The sequence below is a fragment of the Opisthocomus hoazin genome, chromosome 3 (genome assembly GCF_030867145.1).
Source record: "Opisthocomus hoazin isolate bOpiHoa1 chromosome 3, bOpiHoa1.hap1, whole genome shotgun sequence".
NCBI lineage: Eukaryota > Metazoa > Chordata > Aves > Opisthocomiformes > Opisthocomidae > Opisthocomus > Opisthocomus hoazin.
In genome coordinates, this window is record NC_134416.1 from 107,164,776 (window position 1) to 107,180,966 (window position 16,191).

The 16,191-nt window shown below is 44.8% G+C and overlaps 1 protein-coding gene across 2 annotated transcripts in view; it reads left to right on the forward strand.

Moving 5' to 3' along the window:
* Positions 1 to 16,191, forward strand: part of GMDS (GDP-mannose 4,6-dehydratase) — a 433,606-nt gene that overhangs the window by 355,075 nt on the left and 62,340 nt on the right. For both annotated transcript variants that reach the window (XM_075417177.1, XM_075417178.1), the window contains one exon: positions 6,413 to 6,509. In XM_075417177.1, the coding sequence (XP_075273292.1) occupies positions 6,413 to 6,509 (97 nt within the window). The remainder of the gene's footprint in view (positions 1 to 6,412; positions 6,510 to 16,191) is intronic.

Genomic DNA, 16,191 nt, shown 5'->3' on the forward strand with positions numbered 1-16,191 from the left:
TTTTACTTTAGTGATTTGGCTCTACATCCAAATTTTGTCTTAATGAACATGCCATTTGGTCTCATAGACGATCACCCTAAAAAGGGGAGGTTTGCAGATAAGCTGTAAGGTCTAATGAGGTGAACTACTAGCAGCAGTGGAGAAGCAGCCTCTTCAGTGACAGGGAATGTTGAACTGAGATTGAACCAAGGAAGGAGGGGTTTTTTGGTTTGTTTTTTCTTTCTTTTTACCTTAAAATGGAAGGCTGGGTTGCAGAAACACATGAGATTTGAAGGACTGCTGCAAGAGTGGAAAGCCAACAATACGTTAGCAATGGTGCCATGTAGATATGGGAGAGGAGCCATCAAAAGTCATCATCAAAACAGCTGCTTTTTCCAGGTCTGGCTTTTGCCCACCAAAAATTGCTGGCTGGCTGGTGCTACGTGTTGTATTGAACGGCTCAGCAAAATCAGAAGCTTTCAGATGAGGTGGAGGAGAACAGAATGTCATACAGAAACTGTATGCATTTCGAAGAGTGATAGTTAAAAGGAACCCAGCCAGGTCGGTGAAGAGTGCTGGCCTGGGTGAGCCCCACACGCACAAGGGTCCTCGCTTAGGACTGCACCACTTTTATCACAGTTCTCACTGTAGAGTATATGTTTTAGGGGAGCATTTAACCCACCTTAGCTGGAGAATTAACTCTTCCAGCTGAAAAGGCTTTTATTACTTTCATATTCGTACAAGGCTATGTCTGTAGGCAGATCTGATAACTGTTTCAGAACTCAAGGTCTGAAGACCATAACAATTTAACTATCTGGTTTGTACATTGTAGAGGTATGAGAGTTTCTCCTGCAGGAAGACTGGGTGAGAATTAAATCTGATGTGTCATGGGAAATTCCACAATTCCACCTCCCCTCCCCTCCCCTAGGAAATAAAAATAATTCTCAATAACAAAAGCGATTTGGAAAAATATCTGATTTCAGGTCAGCTGAATGGCTTTGATCCTCTTCTAACCTCCTTTTAAAGAAAAAATAACTTTAAAAGAATTTTTAAAGCCATTCTGAAAGAAAAAAGAAATCTATTCTGAAAATGTCAAAGCATCTTTTTTAGATATTATTAATATAATTCTGTTTCAGGTTGGCAGTAACGAAACATACTTGAAACTAAAACTTTTCTTTCCAGAATTCTTTGATTTTCATAGAAACATTAATATTCTTTGAGAAAACATTTTCTTCTCAACACCAGCTTTCACAGTTTAGAGTAAAGGGATAAGAGCTTCAAAAGATTTCCAATGAACTGAAAAAAAAAGAAACCAAAAAATAGGCATTCTAGCATGTATTCTTTTTCAAAGTCTCATAATATGGGGAGTCAGAATTTAGATTTTTGAAACTTGATCTTGACAGTGCTGGAAATGTAACAACAACAATAGCGTTGTTTTAACTGTGCTCCTTTAGTGAACAAACACTGAAGACCTGATTCATCAGAACATTTGAAATCAATTTTAAGTACACCCCTCTACGATAGCATACTTGTTCTATAGATTTTAGCACAAGATCATGGTGGAGCAATCTATGTTCTTGATTGCTTTGATGCAGCAGAGCTGCTGGCAGGGTTGGTGGTTGAGTTGGTGACAAAGGAACATATGAAGAGTCATATTTGAAGTTTTCCTACAACAGATTACTTGTAAAGACTTTAGTGATCTGTAATATGATATCAGTTGTGCTGTTTATAAAGTGCCAGGACAGAATAAACTGCTTTGGCTTAATTGTGTGCGTAGCAGCAATCAGGCCACAAATCCAAGAAGTCTACACAAATGGTATCTCGTATTAGCTGTGGAGGAAGAGCAAGATTTTCCTATGATTTAATTTTTCATTAATTTATTGTTCATTTTCAAATGTGAAAAATTTTCTATAGGCATATATTTGATTTAAAAGGTGTACGTGATAGTTTTATTTTCCATAAAGAGGCTGACCAGCTGTAGCTACTAGTGGTTCTGAATACTTTTTACAATGCTATCAGTTCTATTTCTACGTGAAGATCAAGCAAGGAGATGAAATGCATATGCTTGTTCAGTTTATCTGTGCTTCTGTGAAAGATTTCGTTTTCAGTTGATTTCTTCACCACCTCAAAAATATGTGTACTTTGCCTTGTTTGCTTCACAGTCACAGCCGTTCGGACCATTTGGTCCATTGCAGTGCTATTCCCACCCCCCTCGATTATCCTGGCCCCTCTGCATCCTTCCCTTCCCATCTCACACCCCACCGGGTGGGTACCCCAGCTCTTTGTCCTCAGAAAATCCTCTATATCTGTGGTTGTTTTTATAGCTTGAAGATTTCCGTCTTGCTGCATAGAAGTAGGAAATGAAAAGTAATTGGAATCTCCAGAGGTAAAGAGGAAAAGGAGCATTCATCACCACTGATAATAAGTATTGTAACAGTAGTGATCGGCAGATATGGAATTAGTCTTCAATTAAATGCAGTCCATTCCTCTGTAGATCCAGAGAGTAAAAGCTCTTGAGGCGGAGAACCTTTTAAGCAAGCAAACTTGCACATGCATTTGAATTGGGATTGACTTAGTTTTACGGACATTTCTGAGGTCAGTGATAGTAGTGGTATCCACCGGAGCTGACAACGACTGTCATCCTAAGCAATCCCAAAGCACCCATCTCCAACAGTGAGGCACTCGACGTGGAAGTGTAGGTGCAGAGGGCACTAAACCCACCTTGTCAGTAGCAGTCATGTGGTCTTGTGCATCCTTCTCCGGGTGCAGAGCGTTCTGACGTATGGCTGATGCCATCAGCCATGAGAACAAACCCATCCTTTGCTTCAGAGAGAGGGTGAAGCTCCCCAGTGTGGGGCATGGAATGTTCTGGCTGTAGAAGCTCAATGCCTGCAGACTCTAGGACCAGCGTTTTGTGAAAAGCCTGCACTTAGGTCAGCAGGCACTTGCCTGGAAGCCCTGGGCTTTGACAACAGTTGGGGGGATCCACTCCCCATCCTCTATAAATTTAGCCCAGCCCTTATTAGCCAAACTTTCTTTAGCCAGGGATCCTTTGCGTTCCCCCCAAGTTACACAAGGCTCTTTTCTTGCCTACTTGGGCATCTGCCCTAAGGAGCAGAAAGCTGGGGAGTCCTTGTGGCTGGAGCTGTGTAAAACCACAGCGACGGGACAGTTCCCCGTGCCTCTTCCACCACGCTCATGCTTCAGGATAATCTGGCGTTGCGTTTTCCAGTTAATAATTCTGACTGCAACTTTACTATAAATTAAGGAATGTCTTGGTGGTGGTTTTTTCCTTTCCTCATGGTTAGAGGAAGAGGCGGGGGAGAGCTGGTGGATGTCTTGCTCCTGGTGTCAGGCTGGCCCCCGCACAGTCCCTTTTATCAGCAGTATGGTGTCCCCAGCTGTGAGCGCCGAGGTGCCAGGAGTAATTAGAAGTGCAGCTATCAGATGCTACTTTGTTCACAAAGAGAAAAACTTTTCTTTCCTTGTGAACTTTTCACATTACTGGGCTGAACAAAACGGGTGGAGATTTCTTCTGAAGCCATTTCTATTGTTGTATAACTTTGATAGCGACATTAAGTGAGTCTTTACTGGCTCGGCCAAGCCTTCTGGAGCCTGTTGGGTGTTAAATGGGGTTCTCTGCTCAGTGACCTCCAACAACAACTGACGTCTCCTGATCTAAGCCCTTCCTGTTGTTTTACTGGTGACGGTTAGTTTTCTATTAAGCTCATTTGAGTCCTGCACATTTTTACCCTCTGCCCTTTAAAGGGAGGGACTAATGTTAGTTTTGGCTTCTGAATGGAAACTTAGCAGTTCAGGCTTCAAACAGAGCAACTGCGAAAAAGAAAGAAAATTTGCATTATAAATCATCTTTAGCATCGTGGCATGACTGTTAACAGCTGACTTCACTGCAGCTATTATCTGTTCACAATTATTTAAATGTGAAGTGTTCCCAGTATCAAGCATCCTACAGGCTTTGCTAGTCATCCAAAAGTCATGAGTTGTACTTAAAAAATCGTGGGATTTAAAAGCTAGTAATAATGTATTTCCTTCTGCCTTTCGGTGTTTTAACCTTCGTGGGTACACAGAGGTCACATTTTCAGACTTTCCTCCTTAAGCCCTCGGGGCTAGAAACTCAAAAAAAAAAAAGGCTAAGATTGTCAAAGAATTAAATTCTTCTGGGAGCTTCGTGGGGGCAGGGGAGCAAGGCGAAATCAAATCTGTGACAAAATCCCAAGAGCTGGCAGCACAATTAGTAAGTGGGAAGCAAGAGGCGCTTTTCTTTCGTTGCTGGTGACTGAGGCTAAATGATCTAAATCACAGTGCTGATTTAAATTACGTAGGTTTTACTTAAACACAAAAAAAGTAAAGCACCTCAGTGCTACACTTTTATGCCAAGCTGCTTCAGAGTCCCATTGTATACATGTAGAGGCAAAAAGCGAAGAGAGGATAGAGTTTCAATCATAATTCTGGATTTTGTACATTCAATGGATTAGGTCCGATGCACCGATGTGCACTCCTACGTGTGTCATCTGAAGCACTTGTTTCCAGAGGGAGCATGGCTGCTCCTGGTTTGAATGGGTGTACGTTTTGCTGGGTAAAAACTGGCTGAATGGCCAAGCCCAGAGAGTGGTGGTGAATGGAGTTAAATCCAGTTGGCAGCTGGTCACAAGTGGTGTTCCCCAGGGCTCAGTGTTCGGTCCAGTTATTTAACATCTTCATCAATGATCTGGATGAGGGGATCGAGTGCTCCCTCAGTGAGTTTGCAGATGACACCAAGCTGGGTGGGAGTGTTGATCTGCTTGAGGGTAGGAAGGCTCTGCAGAGGGATCTCGACAGAATGGATCAATGGGCCAAGGCCAGTTATATGAGGTTCAACAAGGCCAAGTGCCATGGTCCTGCACTCGGGTCACAACAACCCCATGCCACGCTACAGGCTTCAGGAAGAGTGGCTGGAAAGCTGCCCAGTGGAAAAGGACCTTGGGGTGTTGGTCGACAGTGGGCTGACCATGGGCCAGCAGTGTGTCCGGGTGGCCAAGAAGGCCAATGGCATCCTGGCTTGTATCAGGAATGGTGTGGCCAGCAGAAGTAGGGAGGTGACTGTGCCCCTGTACTCGGCACTGGTGAGGCCGCACCTCGAGTGCTGTGTTCAGTGTTGGACCCCTCACTGCAAGAAGGACACTGAGGTGCTGGAGCGTGTCCAGAGAAGGGCAACAAAGCTGGTGAAGGTTCTGGAGAACAAGTCTTATGAGGGACCAGCTGAGGGAACTGGGGCTGTTTAGTCTGGAGAAGAGGAGGCTGATGGGGGACCTCCTCGCTCTCTACAACTACCTGAAAGGAGGGTGTAGTGAGGCAGTTGTTGGTCTCTTCTCCCAAGTAACCAGTGAAAGGACGAGAGGAAACGGCTTGAAGTTGCATGAGGGGAGGTTTAGATTGGATATGAGGAAAAATTTCTTTACTGAAAGAGTGGTCAGGCATTGGAAGAGGCTGCCCAGGGAAGTGGTGGAGTCCCCATCCCTGGATGTGTTAAAAAAAACCGTAGACCTGGCACTTTGGGACAGGGATTAGTAGGCATGGTGGTGTTAGGGTGATGGTTGGACATGGTGATCTTAGATATCTTTTCCAACCTTAACGATTCCATGAATCTGTGATTGTCCTCAGGCCCCCAGGCTGCAGGCAGGCCTCTCCAAAGGCGGAGCTGGTCACCCACCAAACAATTCCTCTTCTGCTGCTCCCAAAATTTCAGGACAGTAGCTAACGAAATAGTTCACAGTGCAACCAGATCACAGGAATTACAGCTAATTGCAGGCTGTTCAACACACATGAAACTAATTTGGACAAAGTAGCTGGCTTTCAGCTCACAGGTAGTAAGTATTGTTCGCAGTGCGTGTATGTGAAGTGCCATGTCAAGCTAGGACTGAAAACTCAAGAATTGGTTTGGTTTTGTTTTTCCTAGTTAAGCACAAATTAAATTATGCATCTTAATGCTATGCAAACAGAGCTTCATGTTCATAAAATTAACAGATTAAAGAGTTCCTGATAGTATTGGCCAAAATACAAGAATTAAAAATATTTTAAGAAAACAACTTTGAACCAATCCACAAATAAGAAACCTCACTGTCATATTTATTTGCAGATACGTGAGACATTCTGAAATCAGGACATTTTATTTTCCTCTAGCATTATGTGTTTAATTTGGAAGTCCTGTATTTTATACGTTCCACTGAATCAAAAAGCAAAACAAAGAGACTTCAAAAGCCATTGTTGCTCCATTCAAGCCCAAACTCTGCCTTTGTTCCTATAGCTAATGAGTTTATACTGTCCTGCAGGGAGAATTGACACCAGCCTCAAGTAAATGAAAGCAGGCCAAATGTTGGTAAGATCAGAGCACTAAAGTAATTATGGGTTGATTAAATGTTTATCTTCTTTACAGGTGGGAAGGGAAGAATGAAAATGAAGTAGGACGATGCAAAGAGACCGGCAAGATTCATGTGACAGTCAATCACAAGTACTACAGGCCAACTGAAGTGGTAAGAAAATGCCCTCTCGTAGCTTTGCAAATGAATAATCTGATCACTCAGCCAATAAATTGCAGCATTTGGCCAGCGGTCTGTGAAAAAGGCTTAATTGCCCTCCTGCTGCCAGCTTTTAGAGCTCTCAATTAGCCTGCTGGTGGGCCCCCTCGCAGCCGGCTGCTTGGGCAGGACAGGCAGGCGGGCAGCACTGCCCAGGAGGAGCCCGGTTGCCCCATCACGGAGATGCTGCTCTGCTTTGGTCAGCCTCTCTGAACGGGAGAGGGGGTGCTTCGGGGGTGAAACACCACCTCACGGGGAGAAAACCCTGGTGGAAAATCACAGAATCACAGAATCACAGAATAGTAGGGGTTGGAAGGGACCTCTGTGGGTCATCTAGTCCAACCCCCCTGCCGAGGCAGGGTCACCCAGAGCAGGCTGCACAGGACCTTGTCCAGGCGAGTCTTGAATATCTCCAGAGAAGGAGACTCCACAACCTCCCTGGGCAGCCTGTTCCAGTGCTCCGTCACCCTCAGAGAGAAGAAGTTCCTCCTCATGTTCAGACGGAACTTCCTGTGCCTCAGTTTGTGCCCATTACCCCTTGTCCTGTCACTGGGCACCACTGAAAAGAGCTTGGCCCCATCCTCCTGACACCCACCCTTCAGATATGAAAAAATGACTTGTTGTCTCGAATGAGTATGTGGCCATCTCTCCTCCAGCTGCAAGAAAGGCACGAATAGGCTTGATATTTAAAAGACCTCCTTCTGTACCTTGATGACAGTGTTCTGACTCCATCCAGTGAGTGTCCTCTCTTCAGCTTAGGTCTTTGTAACTGTGGATACCACAGAATCACAGAGTGTTCGGGGTTGGAAGGGACCTCTGTGGGTCACCCAGTCCAACCCCCTGCCCAAGCAGGGTCACCCAGAGCAGGCTGCACAGGACCGCGTCCAGGCGGGTCTGGAATATCTCCAGAGAAGGAGACTCCACAACCTCCCTGGGCAGCCTGGGCCAGGGCTCCGTCACCCAAATATCTGTTTTTAGAAGTACACGAGTGCTTTGTTTTCTCGGGTGCTTTACAGGGTCCCACTCGGTAAATGCTCATCTGCAGAAAACGCCTTTACGCCCAGGAATGCCTCGGTGAAGTCTGCCGGGGTGCTTAAACAGCAGACGCTGCCGGCAGCACCCAGCCGCTAACCCCTGCGTTCAAGTCGCTGAACGAGGGTGCTAGGAGAGGAAAAAAAATCCAGCAATATTTCCAAGTCAGGCAGGATGGTGGCAACACGCAGAGATGGTACAGGATGGAGCCTGCTTTACAGAATCACAGAATGGTCGGGGTTGGAAGGGACCTCTGTGGGTCACCCAGCCCAACCCTCCTGCCAAAGCAGGGTCACCTACAGTAAGCTGTAGAGGACCTTGTCCAGACAGGTCTTGAATATCTCCAGAGAAGGCTTTCTGGACACGGGGAACAATAACCCCAACTGTGTGGTGTGGGAGTGGGTGCGCCCGGGAGAGGACGTTCTCCTCGCCTGGGGAGGGTGATACCAGCCCCGCCGGCTGCTGACACGGCGTCGGCTGTCAGTCCGTCCGTTCGGATGTGCTGGCTTCGGCTGCCTGATTCGAGCAAGGTGTGACGAGAGCGTGGCTGCCTTGACACGGATTGCAGGGTGGGAGTGGGAGCTGTGTGGGTGGAAACGGACGCGGGTTCTAAAGTGGAAATTCGGAGGGGAACAGAGATTTTCATTTAATGCAAAAAAGGGCTGGGCCAGCGTATGGGAATCCAATGCTAGGAAGTCATTAAGAGCTGTCTGTCATTTTGTGCTTTGGTAAGGTGTCAGGGTGATAAGGAGAACACAGAGACAAAAGGACTTGCCAGACAGGAAAAGGACACTTGACCCAGCAAGTCTGGGCTTTGCGAGACCCGCTTCCCTGCTTTGTCATGCCTCTTGCCAACAAGTACGTATTCGCTCCTCAAAATCCACGGGTAGCATGTAGCTATTCTGAAGACCTCACTGTAGTTCCACCTGATTCATGTGCTCAGGCATTTTCTGCTGAAATAGTGGTGCCCCTGGTCTCCTCGCTGTCCTTATCGGTCTCCTTTTGGGAACACAGTTTCTGGGTTTTAAATTCAGCTCGCTATATTCTTGTCTGTTTTGGGGCAGTGGTGAAGCACAGGTCCCTAAGGAATGCTCACATGATTGCTAGTGGGTCCCTATAAAAGATGTATTCCTATGCAGAGTGGAACGTGGCCTTGAAACAACACTGCGTATAAACTCAGTAGACATCTGATGTTAATCTGAAAGTATCTGGTCTGTCGTAGGCTGATTTCCCTTGGGCTGCATCTCTCTCCTCCACTGCCCCCGTCTTGCCTTGCATTTAACCCAGTCCCTACTGGGTTCCTGTGGAACCCAAGAATGCTGCGAAGCAGCTCAAGCATGATCAAGGTAGAAGCACAAAATGGGTTTGGAAGTACTTTTGTCGTAAGGAATATGCAGAACGGCGAGCAAACTCCTCTATGAAGAGATCCGGCATCCGCTTCCTGCAGTCAAGGTTTCCTTTTTAGATCATCTCCTATCTCAGGATGGGTTCCCAGAATCATTCTTTTTAATTCTGATTTTATTTCAGTTCTTTATCAACGGCAGGCAAACTTCTGTTTGTTTCAGTCAGGGAGTCACATCCGTGCAATTCCAAAATGCCAGGCCAAAAGCCAATCCAGCAATGGAAGAACTGAAATGTGCTGACAGCACGTGTCCCCTCCTGCCACCCTCACCAAGGCCGCTGAAGGCAAGAAAGCCTGAGGCTGACAGTTCGGAAGGAGGCTTATCCAGATCAGTCAACAGGAATTCTGCTGCTGGAACCCGGCTGACACAGAAAATCTGATGCTCAGATTCTCATGTCTTATTTGGAAACGTTTCTGTCTGTCTGTCTCCCTAAAATTTGACATGGTATTCTGGAAAGTGAAAATAAATATCATTTAATCTTGTGTACGGTCAGTTCTGACAGTGCCAATGCATTCATTTGAAAACACATTTGTTTTCTTCAGTCAGTGATCCCTGGGGTCAAGGCCTCCCGTTGAAAAGCTTAGCTGTACTGAAGAAGGGACCTTGAAATGTGAAACTGTCTTCTGCTCAAACTAAGTAGACCCTTTGAATGCCTTGACTCTAAATCTCTTCACTCTGCTTTTGACGGCTTTGGGGCCCCCTGATACTTACCGGCCTTGGGAATTGTTCCTGCTGATGCTGCTAATGCCTTTCTCTCTCCTTGCATCTTGCCAGCTACAAACCCGTCAGTATCTTTTCTTTTGGCTTGTATCGAACACCTATCAGTATCTTTTCTGACCCTTTTTTAATTCTCTAGAGGAAACTCTAACCTGATGCAAGGATTGGGGAAAAATGGTTACTTCTGCCTTTCTTAAAATCAGCGGTTTCCACAGGAGCTTCATGACAACTTTGCTTTTTATACTGAACTTGATACACTGTGAAAGATGCTTTCACACATTTTGCAGGCTTTTTTAGCATGAGGCTACAAAGGTCATACTTTACCTTCATTTGCTGCCCTAGGCATGTAAAGATAAGTTTCCACTACAGTTTGCTCACCTGTAGAACGTAGATACTTCAGAAACAATCTCACTAGTCTTTTCTACTTTCATTACAATGAGAATATTCACGTTGCAGTCATGCAACTTAGTCTATACTTGGATTTAAATAATCTATTCGGTATTCATGATAGTAATATTAAAGTTAATTTTAAATGTCCTTTAGAACTTAAAACCAAATTGTAAAGAGCAGTCAGTTGGAAACAAGCAGCCCTGCAGCACAGGATGTCGGAAGCATCAGGTCTCTCATCCTCTGAAGTTGGGTAATTTTTAGAGAATTAGGGCCTGTCTTTAATTTTCTTATCTTTCAGCAAGACAATTACTATTAATTTGTATGCAGAAATTTCCCTTCAAGAATTGCACAATTGCTTCTAATCAAATTATGCCCACGAAGGTGTATGAGTAAAATTGCCTCTATTATTTTTGCATGGCAGATATTAAGGTAATAGTTTTATAGGAGCTTGCTTCATTTCATTGCCCTTTCCTGCAACAATTAAAATTGACTCCAGGTCTCACTGGTCTGTCCTGTCATCACAGAGCTTAAATATATATATATATATATATCTCAGTTAGGAGTTTATGTTACTTTTTAAAAGGGGAAAAAAAAAAGAAACCTTTCAGCCATATGTAAATGTTGTTTTTTCTGTGAATCTAATGCTCTGCATGTGTCACAGGGAATTCTTCCCCTTCCCTCCCACCTGTTTCTGCAGTTGTCCCACAGCTTGCCGAGGACAGGAACTGCAGGTTGTATGCATGCATCACGTTTGTTACGGGCTGGCGTGGCCGTACCTCTGAGGCTGTGCAGCCATCAGTGCAAATTTCCTTCCTTTAAGCAAGCCCTGGAAACTCTGTCACGATGTGATGCTAATATTTGTGCAGTCATCTGGCCTCTTATTATTCTTCTTCAAAGAAAAAAGGGCATGCTAACTTGCTAACTTCTTCCTTTTGTTATATGCCTTAAGGAATTCAGCATTTTTCTCCCAGTCCTTTCCAGCAGTGATATAAATGAAATTCCCTGTAATGGTTAGGAGGAAAAATTCATGGCAGTGTCAAATGATAATTCGTCCTCCTGGAATTATTTCTTTAAAACTGCTCCTAAGAAGTTTTATATCCCTCCTTACCAGATTGTGTAGTTTTGAAAGGATTGTTTGTCGTATCGAAATAGCTACGTATATATGTATAAGAAATTTCCCAAGTCTTCTCTGTGTTGCTCACACTAAACATTACATCTTTACTTTACAGCATTTGGCCTCAGTTGCCCTTTTTCCTCCTTGGAATTAAGCGGGAGGGCTTTGAATTTCAGTCTCTTCAGACGTTTTTCAAAAATTCAGCTCTATGTTTCCGGGGTTTCGTAGGATTCCAGTAAAAATTCCTTGGGGCGTATCACATTCTCCCAAAGTCAGCTTTCTTAACGGCAAAAACATTTCTGAACTCCTCTTGGCGTTCCTGCCCTAAAGAGCATTTCGAGCCTAATGAAACCGCGATCACAAAACCCCGAATGCCCCACACTTCCACTTCAGTTCTCATACAAGCTTCGTTTCCTACTCTCAAATTCAGAGCCGCCAGTGGCTGTGAGCTGTTCAGATGGCTGCACGGGGAAACACGTGCTTCCCTCCCTCAAGGATCTTTTTGCTCGTCAACGTCAATACGTGGCTTGTATTAATACTCTTGAAAATGAAACGGGAGCATTCAAGGAAGAATAATCTTCAGATGATTTTCCTGTCTCTCTTCCTCACTAGCAGCCAGGTAAAGGAGTTGCAATTGTCATAATTCTGATTCTTCTCTTACCTGTTTTTTTTTTTCCCTCCTGGTTCTGAAAATGTATGTCAACATCTGAAAACTACTGCCTTGGCAGATGATTACTTCTGTTGTCCTGAATTCCCCTCCAAGCTGACTTTGCTGCTGTGTCAGCCAAAATGTTTATATCATTCCTTACTGCAAACTCGACATTCTGTCTGCAGTGCTTTGCCACTGTCATCTTTATATTTGTCCCTCCTCCTAACAAAACCTGCAGTAGATTTTTGTTTGTTTGTTTGTTTTAGTGAAAGCCTTACATCTCATGCATTTCAGAGGTATCTCTGAAAACATACGTGTCAAATTCAGCCAAGTAAAATAATGATTCGCAGTAACTTGTCTCTGTGTAGCACCTACAGGGCCCTGAGCACTTCACGTATTTAAGATGTTTCTCAACAAGCATGGAAAAAAGGTTTAAAAAAACCCCAGTATCACTGCATTTCTCCTTCTGCAGCGCATGTAGGGCAGAGCAGACAGACTACGCTGCCTGAGTGAGATCACGAGGCGGTGGCAAGGTTGGGAGGAGAGCCCGGTGGTGTTAGGCTCTGCTGCCATTCCTAGGGGACACAACCATCCCTCCACAGGTGGCTTTCTGCTTTTTTGCCTCACCCTGATTTTGTTCAGCTTAGTTGTTCCTTAGAAGACAGAAAGATCATTTTTGCTATCAGATTTTTCTCTCGATACGTCACCAAACCTGAGAAGCTTCAGCAGGCTCGTGTCCAGTCTTGCTCACTGTCTTCTTTAATCCTCTTTGACAGACCCTTAGCAGGACCCCTATCTTACCTCCTTTCTTGTGGGAGCAGATATCTAATATGTGCCCCTGCATCACTCCCACACACATTTCTGACTTTTTGCTTCATAACTAGCTCATAACATCAGTATTAGACAAGTGCATCCAGTAAAGGAATCCCTCTGGACACCACTGTTTGCAGTCCTCATATGCTGTGCTTTACTTGGTTGCTTCTCATTGCGTCATCCTGCTCCTCCTCTGCTGTGCCTCCAACAAAATGTTTCTCTGGCAACTTCTACAGCTGGCTCTGTTCCCCTTCCTCCTTCACCACCTCTTTCCCTGCTGTCAGTCCCGAGGTTTTGAAACCAGCCATGTGTCATCTGTGCCCTTCGCATCTTCATTGATCTTCCTGAGAACATCAGCCTGTCACTCTGAGTCTGCTTTCTGATCCCCTAATACCACAACTCTCTGACAAGACTAGCCAGAGGAAGAAGGTGTCCTTGCCTCCTGGGGTCGAAGTTGGAGTGCTTTTGCACCCTGGGCATTGCACCGTATGTTCATTTACAAGATCAGTAGTTTTTCTTCAGAAATGTTTGGGCTAGCTGAAGAAATCTCTGCCTGACTTTGGGCAACGCAATTTTCCACTCTGGATGGGTAAAGAGATTGCAACTCCGCTGGAAAGCTAGTGCGTCAAGATAAAGCTGTCAGAAGGGTTGGTGGCTTTAATTCGTCGCTCGTTTTTCTAAATGCTGTTGACACACAGCAATTAGTGGCAAGCTTAGATGTGGCAGACCCAGGCTCAACTCCTGAAAACAGATTTTTAATTTAAACTTAGGTGACTGGAAGATGAAGGCTGAGGGAGAGATGAATGAGGATAGAAGGCTGTTTACCTCCTTAATTAGGCCATGATTCAGCCGAGCATCCAAGCAAGTGCTTGACTTCAAGGGCACGAATGGTGAATCGGGACAGTTTCCACACTCGGAGCTACGGGTGTGCTTACCTGCATTGCTGCATCTGAATACGAAGCAAAGCCATTCATCTGTGATGGGAACCGAGGTGGTCAGCCCAAACGTTTGTGGGAGCTCAGGAGGTGCCAGCTGATTATTCCGGTTTGCCTGCCCCGTTGTACCTGAGCAGAGATGCTGAAGATGGTTTCTTTAGCCAGGTTCCCTTAGCGTGGCTTTGCAGGCAAGAAGGGATTAGACCGAGTTCGCACATTTTGTAGTTTTAACCAACTGTTCCTGCAGTGACTTTTTCTGCCCGTGATTCTTCTCTCCTTTTCTGGCAGCGGGGGGTCTTACCACCACCTCTTCACTTATTCGTGTTTATTCACGCACAGAAAGTCTCTCCTTATCTCACCTCTTCTCCTCTTGCCTCCCCCTTCTCAGGGCCTGCCATTTGGCTTCCTCCTCCCCCTTGCTGTCTCTGTCTGTTGTCTCACCTTCGTTTGGACCATCCCTTGTTTTCTTATCGTTGCCTGCCCTATGCCTGTCCCATACAAACATTCCCTGTGCTCCAGCAGATGTGGTGAGAAATGCAAAGCCTCTGAAGGGAAATCATGGGCGTGGGAGAAAGCCTCGAGCAGGCAAAAGCCACACCAGAAGTCCAGGCTCAGGCAGCACCAAAGACACGTTTGTCACAACTGCCAAGTATTCCATCCTGCCAGTGGTCTACACCACCTACAGCCTATTCCTCATTTCCTACGTGAGAGGAGACATTCAAAAGAGCTGAACTGTGGTTCAGACCACATTTTGCAGTGCCCAGTGAGGCTGGAGTACTGGCAGAGTGTCTCAGCCCAAAACTGGTCCCACCAGGGCTCTCTAAAGACCTTGGTGCCAGAGGTGGTTGAGGTCACTTACGGGTTTGATTGCTGCTTCGTGTTCAAAAGTGGGAGGATGTCTGAAGATCTGTCTCCCCTTCAGAAGCTGTTTATTTTAATTTACAATGGGATTTTAAAAGTCAAGCAATACATTAACAATACTGTTCGCATTTTGACTGTGTTTCCCACCACGTTGTAACCTTTTCTTTTAAGCGTGCTGTGCCAACTCAAGTCTTGCAATGGTTTTAGAATGGCAGCCCAGAACCGTACATGACATGATTTATATGAAAATAAAAATGGCTTTTGAATACAGAGGATATGAGACAGAGGTGAGGTTTCCTTCGGCAAATCTGGAATTAAGGGCTAGACTCCTGTCTAATTTCTCCAGCCTTTGCAGGAGCTTGCCTGCCTTCAGCTGTTTGTATTTTATTTTATGGGTGAGTGGGTGCACAAAGGAAGATGACAGCCCCAGAGTGCTCATGTGTTTCATCTGAGAAGCCGTGACGTGATTTTAGTGTTGTTAAAAGCGGCTTCTGCTGAGTTTGGGTCAGCAGATGCCTTGACAGCAGCCTTTTCAGCATGAAGTCTTCCAGTCAGTGCTTTGGTGGAGGCACAGCTGTCTTTGAGCCTGGGTATGCCACGGCACCTAATATTTTTCCTGTTTGAAAGATGGTGCTTCAAGCCACTGATGCTCAAAACCCTGTGCCACCCCTTGCAAAATATGTACCAGTGTTACTTTGGTGCTGCTAAAGGCGTTATCAGAGTGAGTGCAGTTGTCCATGAGGGACACCCCAGGGGGGTGCGTGTGGACCAGGCTAGGAGAAATGCAGAACAAGGTGATGTTCTGAGGAACCAGGAGTGGCTGGAGGTTTGTCTGCCAAAGCTTTCATTTGATGTTTTTCAAGTGTTTCACAGTCCAACAATGACAGTAGCTTTCATTCACTTTCTTCTTTTGTTTCTTTAGTTATTTGAAGATTATTCCCCTAGACAAGATGGAATGTTTTAACATTACCTGTGGAAAAACAAAAGTATAAAAATATTCTGCTAAAAAAAAAAAAAAGAGAACAAAATTGGCTTTTCAATTTTTCTAAGGAAAGCCTAATATGGGGGCGGGAGGGTACTTTTCTGGGGTAGTCAGGCTTTCTTTTAGATCGATCCTACAGGTTTTCTGTCTCCCAAAAAAAAATCCACAAGACGTTTTCGTTCAGACTTGTATGTCTGTCCTTCACCATTTACAATTTCTCTCAAAGGGGCAAATGGCTGAAAGGAAGTGGAGGTTTGGAAGTGGCTGTTTAGAAAATAAATAAACCTTCACCTTTCCCCTCTATCACCTTTGGAGTCATCATTTGTAAATTAACGACTTCATGATGGAGGCATGAAGAGGTGGGACCTTTGTTATTATTGCTAGCCTATGATGATGATGAGTGCTTCACGACCTTCAATATCTTCATGTCTCATCTTTGTATTCCACTAAAAACCAGTAACAATGATTCTGATCTTATCAGAACTGAAAAACATTTTACACTTTTAAATTTTTTTCGGTATCCTTAATACTTCCCTAGTGTTCAAGGAGAGGTTGTATGGTTGAGTGGCAGGGCAAACTGAGCTGTGTAGATCTAAACAACTTTTAAAAGTTGGGGGGTTTTTTGTTGCTGAATAAAATCCTACATAATTATCTCTGTGGCATAAACATCCATAGTGCTTGTCAAGAACCAGGAAATGGATCTTCATGCCCAGCTTGGATGCTCCCCAAATTGTCTGAAGT